The 9,204-nt window shown below is 46.4% G+C and overlaps 1 protein-coding gene across 2 annotated transcripts in view; it reads left to right on the top strand.

Moving 5' to 3' along the window:
* The first annotated feature begins 367 nt into the window (after positions 1-367).
* The window catches only part of SLC24A3 (solute carrier family 24 member 3), a 331,311-nt gene continuing 322,474 nt past the window's right edge, over positions 368-9,204 (top strand). For both annotated transcript variants that reach the window (XM_034764053.1, XM_034764052.1), the window contains exon 1: positions 368-625. In XM_034764053.1, coding sequence (XP_034619944.1) covers positions 400-625 — 226 coding nt within the window. In that variant the 5' untranslated portion in view covers positions 368-399. The remainder of the gene's footprint in view (positions 626-9,204) is intronic.

Genomic DNA, 9,204 nt, shown 5'->3' with positions numbered 1-9,204 from the left:
CTGGGGGAAGCGGGGGACCGCGGCGAAGGCACTCGGGGCGGATCGGAAAGCGTCGGGTGGCTCCTGGCCGCCTCCCCCTCCCCTGCCCGCGTGTGTGTGTCTCCCTCCTCCGCCCCTCGCCGGGCTGGCTGAGCAAGCGGCTGCACACGGGCTGGGGGCTCGACTCCGGCTGCTGCTGCCCTCGGCTCCCCATCCATGGCACCGCCCGCCGCCGCCGCTCCCCGGGCCGCTGCCCCTGCACCCCGGCGCGGCATGGAGTAGGGGCCAGGCAGCCGCCTGCGCCGCGCCGCGCCGAGCCGAGCGGGGGGTCCCCCCCTTGCAGCTCCGCGCCTGGCAGCGCCCCCAGCGCGCCCCGCAGCCCCCCGTCCCCTCCTGGCGCCTGGGCCGCCTCGCCAGCCCATGGAGGCGGCGGTGGAGACGGAGAAGCGGCGGCAGCCAGTCCCGCCGCCGGCGGTGGCCGGGGCTCGGGTCTCCCGGCCGGAGATGCTGCTGCCGCTGCCGCCCGGGAACCGGCACCGGAGCCAGGCTCGCCGGAGAAGGAGGGAGCTGCTGCTGGCTCGGCTCTGCCTCGTGGGCTCGCTCACGCTGCTCCTGGCTTCCCTCTCCAGCTGGGCTGGGCGATCCGGTGAGTCCCCAGCCCCTGGCGCGGCCATCGATTATCCCTCCGGGGGCCGTGTCTCGGGGGGTGAGTGGGTGATCCCCGGGGCCGGGGATGGAGTTCATTCTAGGGGGTCTGCTCCCCTGCGGGGGAAGGAGGGGCTCTCCGGGTGTGTTAGTTCAATGGCAGGTATCCCCAGAGAAGGGTCACGATCCGTGGCTGTTCAGGTATTCAATCCAACCCCTTTTCGCTGGCTTTTGTGTGCGTGAATGTGTTAGATCTGTAGCTGTGCATTCAGCACCGGTCGGGCTCTTGGTGGTCTCCAAGAAGTCACTGTCACCTCCTGGAGTCCAAGAGACCAGCTCCTACAGCTGAGTTGTACCGAATAGCTAAAGATTTTCGCTAATCAGGGTCATTTACTGGCAGGTGTGCTGCTAAAGTGACCTCTAGCATGACACCTAGGAAAGAAAGTGAGGAAAAGTTGTTGTAGCTGGTCTCACTCCATAAATATGTTTATATGTAACATTCTGTCTCCTGCACTTACCTCCACCTCGGTAGCTGTGCACATAACCACCTGGGTTTCCTTCAGCACAGTGAAAAGATGGACAATATCTTTCACATTCCTCTACATAGACTATAACTTCACCTTATGCTATATGCATTAACACTCCTCACTTGCTGTGAATGTAACAATAACTAATAAAAGGCGACTTTTTGGCATGACTTAGACATTGCTTTCAGTTCCTCCAGTTTTGATTAGTATTAGTGAGATCCCATCACTTGTGCTTATGGTGCTGTGGGAATCTTCACATTTTGCTTTGTATGTGCCTTTTTCAAATCTGTTTTTGAATTTCTGCAGTCCTCAGTGAGATTGACAGTCCACTTTAAACTCAGTGCCTGTTCAATTTCCACAGCCTCAGATCTGAGCACCAACACAATCCCACTCCTCAAGGTTCCCAGTCCTGGGCCTTTCCTGAGATGACATAACCAATCATGGAAAAATGGGGTAGTCAAATGTGCAGAGGAAACTACCTGGACTGAGATCGCTGTCCTCATTTCGCTTGTGATCTAAGCAGGCTAAAACCCAGGTCTCCAGAAGAACTGTGCATTCAACCACTCTCTTAAACTAGTCTCTGAAATTACATGATTGGTGAATACATATTGACTACGTTAGGAAGAAAATTAGTGCTCTTTAAAAATAACATCTCTCTGATACAACGTAAGGTTAGAATTGCATACATCATGTTTAAGGTGCTTTAAAAATCCTTATTAAGAGACAAATCTAAAACCTTGTTAGATTGTCATTTAAAATGAATGTTCATACTTTAGCTTTTGGTGAGCTTCATTTGATTTGAACAGCCTTTGCTTTAATCACAAGGTGACCGTGAAACGTAAAATATTCAGTTGTCAAGCTGACTTCTCTATTAGTTTATTTTAAAATGTGATCTTCTCCATATGTTTTACTAGTTCCATGGGTTCACTTGTCAACATTGATTGCCACATGGGGACGTTGTGAATGTTAGATGTTTGCACTGATGTGACAGGAGAGAAACTTTCTGAGTGCATTTGCATGAGTTGCGGATATAATTGTGTTCAGTTGAGCTGCAGTTGTATAATACTAGCTGAAAAGGTATTCAGTTAGACTTATTTAATCCTCTCTGTGCAGTTGGTCTTAATGAGGTGAAAGTCGGTTTATAGCACTTTACCCACCTTTAGATAAAAGAAATTCCATGTCAATTCATATGTTGTCTATTATGATTGCAGTTCATGCAGTCATGTTCAGTGAGTTATAGAGTAACACTGTATACTTTTTTCAAGGGAGATAATGAAATGGGAGATAATAGGTGGGAAATAATGAAATGTTTGGCTTTTGGAGAGTGAAATAGATGGCATTGCAGTCAGTGGGCTTTTGAAACCTGCAGGAAAGCTGGGGCAATTATGATCATATGTTAGAGGATTTGTTAGAAACTTGAAGCAGCTCAGTGTGCCATTTTGTATTGAAATGATTTCTGGAGGAGTGACATTCGATTTCAGCTGCTCATTGACCATCTCCTGGTTCATTTTTTCAGCCAGCTATAAAACGACTGGAGTGTGAAAATACCACACAATATTCTTATCAAGCTATAACACGTGATTAATATTTGCATGTAAAATATGCCGGTGTAAGCAAAAACTGTGCAAGGCTATTTTTCTTTAAGTGCAGTACAATGGCTTAAATTTGGTCTGATGGGAACATTAATGTTCATAGTGTTTAACTGTATAAAGTAAAGAACTAGGTAGTTTGTAGTATTTAGGAAAGGCTGTAAACACCCTGAATAATGGTTGAATGCAGTATTTTATTTATTACGTGTACAGCCACGTTTTGAAGGATTATTGTAATTTTGGACTTAGTGCCCCTAAACTATTTAGATGTTTCTTTGCTCTTATTGTTTTTTAATTAAAGCTATTTCTTCTTAAACATATTCATTGCTCTTTCTACTTTGAGAGATCAATGTAGGATCAGAAAAGACAGAAAACATCTTAAATATAAATATATGCAGATATCTTCCACTTTTATAAATGACTTTCTTACAGAAAGATCCCAACGTTCTCCTTTGCTTTGAGAGCTTTGCTATTGACTTAAAAGTAACCAGGATTTACCCTCTCTCTATATCAATTGCATAACCTAAAACCACTGAAATGCAGCCACCTCTGAGATGGAACATAGCAGCTGCTTAATATTGCACAGCATTACTATACAGCAGTTATTAGATCATGTGGAAAAGGGGAATACCAAGTCTATTTTAAAGTGCAAATGTAGGGCAAAATTCTCTGTGATCTGTAGTGTGGATTTCTGTTGCATATTTTGCACTGGTTGAATGCACAGTTTTCCCACTGATGTCAAAGGGAACTCCATATGTGGAACAAAGGCAGAACATGCCGTAGAGATCTGTACTGAGATAAGAGAGAAGCATGACCATACTTTGTTTAAATTGTTCAGAATGTTCTGCACCAGGTACTAATAAATTTTGTCACCGCTGACCCTGTTTTTGTCTTCATTCAGTTTTGGTGAGTGTCTAGCAGCATCCGTAGTCAGTGTTGCTTGAAAACTGATCTGAGAAATGAGAAATATCATTGAGCGTCACACATGCACCCCGGTATATACATCAGCAAGGTGGCAAGATGGAGCTGAGCGCAGGTACATTGTGCATTCAGGTCGCAATAGGTGGGATTTTCAAAAGCTCTCAAGTGACTGAGGAACACAGATCCCATTGACTTTCCAATGGGACTTATGCCCCTAATTCACTTAGCTACTGTTGAAAATTCCACCGACTGATAATAGCCTGTATGTTTTAACTTGGTTGTATGTGGCGGAATTTCTACATATTATATTTTAATGATTTTTTAATCTGTGCAAAAGTTGTGCAATTATTTGGAAAATGGGATCAGACACAAGCAATGGGCTAGATTATAGCACCCTTATGTTGACTCATGCCTTATACCATAAGTAGCTCCATTGTAGCCTACTCAGTGTGAGTAAGATGATTTCAGCCTAGCCCTATGGTGTTTATAGTGTCTGTTTTAATATAAAGTTAATGTAAGTTTTAAAATTAAGGACAGAGGCCCTAACTCAGTGAAGTATTTAAGCAGGTGTGTCTGACTTTAAACACATTAGTCTCAATGACTTCACTGGGATTATTCATGTGCTTAAAGTTACGCAAGTGCTTAAGTACCCAGCTGTCCTGGGGTTGACATGGAGACGTGGAAGCAGTCTCAGTTCTCATAATGCCTTTTAGATCCAAGTATGACAATATTAAAACAACACAATGTTTGAATCATCTAAGCCCTATTTAATACATGTTCAATTTTTCCCTTGCTTTACATTTTCTCCTTTGATCTCTTCTGCTTTTCTCAGTTTTCCGAGCTGTTCTTTTCACCCACCTTTCCCCCGAGACTTCAGCAGCGCTGTTGCCTGAGACATCACTGTGGGACTCTTTCCCAGGGAGAGCTGGCAGAACTGACAGAGAGCTCATAGGACTGTGTAGATCAGCCTGACAGTACAAGATTTTTACAACACCCCTGAAGCCCAATAAAATGTGAAATGAGTTTCTGTCCCTAACACTTCCCCACTACAAATGTAAATATTCACTGTTCATTTCTAAGGTTTGGACTGAGTCTAGTTTCTCTCTCTGTGTTTGCATGTAAGTACTTCAGTCTACCTAGAAGAGTCTTAGGAAAATAGGCTAGAGAATAGCTGAGGATTGCAAGCTGTCCCTAGGAAAGGACTTGGGGAGACTGGTAACCAAGGGTAACTATCTTTACTGTGTGTGGCCTACTGCCTAGAGGACTGAACTGGGACTCAGGGGACCTGAATTCTATCCCTAATGTTGCCACTCACCTGGGGCAAGTCACGGTCCCGCCCTGTGCCTCAGTTTCCCCATCTGTAAAATGGGGAAATGATACTGACCTCCTTTGTAAAGTACTTTGAGATCAACTGATGAAAAATATTATATAAAAGTTAGGTATTATTGATGTATCATGGAAGAAACACGATGTATGAATTAAAAAAAGGTGTACCCATCACTTGTGGCTATATTTTCTTACTAGGGCTTACAAGTATTGTATAAAGTGTGTTCCCATGCATCATATTCTCCCCTAGACAGTTGCGTGGAACTTCCAAAATGCATTCCGTGCAAATGGATGGGAATCCAAAGTCACAACATGCATTTTCTGTGCCCAGAAAGAAATGTGTAGCTGGGGTGCCTGGCTGGCTCCCTCCTCAGGCTGGTGTTAAATCAGGAGTCAGTGGAGTCACACTGGTGTAATAGAGATCAGACCCACGTCTGTGGTGTTGGAGCGTAACTGAGTGCATCCAGGATCTGCTCTGCACTGTGCAGTGGATTGGAGGTTAGGGAGAATTTTAGAAGTGTCTCGTTACCTGTAGCAATATTTATTGTTTCTAAGACTCTCCTGGAGAGGGAGACAAATCACAGGTTCCAAAATCCTGCACTTGGGATTTTTCCCCCTTGCTCATCAGCCTGACTCTTATGTGTGTTTTACGGGAGATGGGAGGAGTGTGACACCCTCCTTTGGATTGCGATGATTCCAGTGTTTTGGGGCAGGTTTCTGAGTCCTGACAGTTGGGTGCTGGCCTCGTGTACAGGAGAAAAGGGGGAAAACTCTTCCCCCGGGATTGTTTTAATTGCCTGTGGTTTGGGAACAGCGGTTAGGAAATGCCGGGCCCAGTTCTGCAGCCCTTACTCATGTGAGTAGGCTCATCCGAGCAAACGGAGCCACTCACATGATTAAGGGTTGCAGGACAGGGCCTCTTGGTAGTTTTGCTCTAACTTGAGCCATGTTGAGGGTTCAGAACGAACTCTGAGTCAAGGCCAAGCTGGCAAGCTTTGTCAGGTTCCGTGTCTTGTTATGAATCCAAAATTCAGGCCGCTTTTACAGAAAGGATAGCTGAGTTCCACTGCCTTTTTGACCTTCGTGGGCCAGAGGAGGGCTCTGAGCCTGATTATTGATTATTAATTATTATTAATCATGTTTATTCTGCTTGTATATAAGAGCCAACCAAGAGTGAGGCCCCATTGTGCTGGGCAGTGTACAAACACAAAGTCCCTGTCTCAGAGAGCTTACTGTGAAAAGTGACTTACAATCTGATGCTTGGTTACATCGTTCCTGCATTTGGGTAGGGTTGGAGGAGAAAAGTGACTAAATTACTGTATGCCATTTGCAATCCCTTTATTCTGGGCCCATGCAAGGGTCTACCAGGCCCAGGGTGTAAGTTAGAACAACCTCAGGGCTGATCTAAATTACGCTCTGCTTCCCATGGCCAGAGACAATCCGTGCCTGCCGATAGTAGGGGGATGGGGGAGAGGGGCAGAGTGAGGGCAGCTGGCTTCAGCAGTGTTACTGAGCATGCTCAGTCTGTGTGAGCATGCTCAGTACAAACCAAGCAGCAAATCTGGGGGGAGACACGTGACCCCGCATGTCCCCCACATGCATCACCTGTGCCCATGGCCCACTATGGGACATTGGAAGCAGAGAATAGCTGTAGCAAAGGGCACTCTGGCCATGTCCCTGACATGTCTCTGATCCCTCCCCCACGACTGGGTGGGCAGTTGGGAGCAAGGGCTGTGTCTTTATGCCAGCCGTCTGCTGGCTGGGGAGGCTCCAGTCTTCCACCTCCTTTAAGGCCCCTTTATTGTGGCTGGAGCAACATAAAAAGTTGTCAGCTGAACTTTGGGTTAATTCGAACCGAGAAACTCAAAGCAAACTTAAAGGAGCATACAATGAAACCAAAAAGCGTTCGTCCTCCACACCTCTGGAATGAAACTGCCGTTGCACGTGACTCTGATCCTAACCTGATGTGTTGCTGTAGTCCGTGGACTCCAGGCTATGGGAATATATTGTCAGAAACCAGGGCGGGCATCAGGTCAGAGCCTGATATGTGACCTTTTCTGCAGGGAGCTTGTTAAGCCTTGTGAGAAATTACTTGTTCGTTTATTTAGTGCTTGTTCAAGGTCCTGGACTGACAGCCCAGGAGAAGGAAGTGCTCTGTTTAGCCATAGGACAGCATAGGCAGCAGCAGCGCTCGCCAACGGCTCTGCTTTGTCACCGTGCCTTCACCACAACTTTAGGCCCCCTGCCGACAAAGCCGTGTTCACACTGCTGCTTGCGTTGGCAAAACTTTTGTCTTTTGTGGGGGGGCTTTTTAAAGTACCCACCAAAGACAAAAGTTTTGGTGACAACTGCGTAGTGTAGACATACCCTAAGTGACGTTGATGGAATTTAAGCATGTCTTTAAAGTTAGGCATGTCCTTAAGTGCCATCCTGAATAAGGGCCTTAAAGAGTGAATGGCTGAATCTCCAGGCCTCTTTGCTCCCTGGTGCCTTTGCCAACAATGCCAACAGATGTGCCAATTTGTCCAGGTTGTGACGGTGGTTTTGTGAAATGGATGTTTCCCAGTAGGATCTGAACTGAGTCCCCCAACTAATTTGTCATCACCCACAAACAGTCATAAGATAGTCAGTTTGCAGCGTTGTTGTAGCCATGTTGGTCCCTGGATATTAGAGAGACAAGGTGCGTGAGATGATATCTTTTGTGGGACCAAGTTCTGCACTCGAAGAAGCACTCTGTGTAGCTCAAGAGCTTGACTCTTTCACCACCACTAGTTGGTCCAATAAAAGATATTACCTCACCCCCCTTCTCATTGTATAAGGCAGAATTTTGAAAAGTGACCGGTGATGTGGAGCACCCCCATTTTAGGGCACTGTAACAGTGTGGGTTTGCCCCGTGGACTGGAGAGCCTGGAACTCAGGTTGCCTGATTACAAAATGGCCCCCACCTGACAGCAATCTGATGATTCCTGTGTAGAAGGAGCCTGGCTTAAGTAGCGATAAAGCCCACCTGGGGAAAAAGCTGGAGGGAGATTCCTATAAAGGCAAGAAGCTCAGGGAAGGAAGTGTCAGTGAAAGGGGGAAAGCCCAGGAAACTGCTACTATAGCAGGAGAAAAGCTCTCCAGGGAGGGAAGGCTGGGAGAGCCCCTGATCAGACAGGGAAGAGGCTGAAAAAGAGTGCTAAAGGGGAAGATGGTTCTGTTTTTGCGAAAGACATCTTCGGGGATTTCTAGTGTGGACCGCTGTGTTCCCTGTTGGGATGGACTAAAAATTGCCCTAGCTGAAGGGCCGAGTCCCCGGACAAGTTACCAGGCAGAGAAACTGATGGAGTGACTTTTGACAGGGGATGCTAATCCAGCAGGGAGCTGCTGTGCCATGCCTGGCCCCGAGGGGGCGCGTAGTGGTGAGTGCACCCAGTTACAAGCCCTAATTAAAATAGTTTAAAGGGGTCTGATTTCCAAAAGGCAGGTGCTCAGCATTTCCTGAAGATCAAGGCCTCCCTTTAAAAAACAGAACCACCAAAATCACACATTCCTTTTCAGAATCCTGGTTATAAAGTCTCCTTATGTAGCAGTGGGATGGCTTCCTGGTGGTAGTGAGGGAGGTACAGGTGAAAATTTCTCTTGTTCCATCATGGCTAAGTCGTCTCTGAATAGTGAAATATACCAGATTGTTCCAGAAATTCCTGCTAAGTGAAACTCAGTCACATCTCACCATCTGAATTACTTTCTTTCTTTATGTGATGAACATGGAGTTGCACTGTAGCACTGTATGGAGGCTGCTGGATGACCTGGTTATTGGGATGTTCACTGTCTGAATATATCAGTTTAATAGTGGGCTATAAGGAAAAGCAGGCAGGGAGGAAACAATGGCTCAAGATATGCCACTCCTCAGTAAACACTTAAGGGTTGTTAAGAGACAACGATTAGCTGTGAAGACTATCTCCTGGGTGCAGTTGTCTTACTGGCCTGGTTTGGTCAAGAAGGACAAAAGCTCAGGAAATGAGAAGAAATGAGGGACTGTGGCTGAATTTTAAGGGACTCTTTGAAGATTGGAGAAGTTATCAGGGTGCTGATGTCACGGAAACCAGCCGGATACTGGCACCTGTTGAGTTCTCTGAGGAAGCTAGGCCTGCCTAGGCCTCCATCACGGAGTGGTGGTAGGGCTCTAGGTAAGATAGACCTGTGTAGGTTTAAATACTTTGTTGCTATTGGTAAAA

This window comes from Trachemys scripta, chromosome 3 (genome assembly GCF_013100865.1).
Source record: "Trachemys scripta elegans isolate TJP31775 chromosome 3, CAS_Tse_1.0, whole genome shotgun sequence".
Taxonomy (NCBI): Eukaryota; Metazoa; Chordata; order Testudines; family Emydidae; genus Trachemys; species Trachemys scripta.
This window is presented reverse-complemented; position numbering and strand designations above follow the sequence as displayed.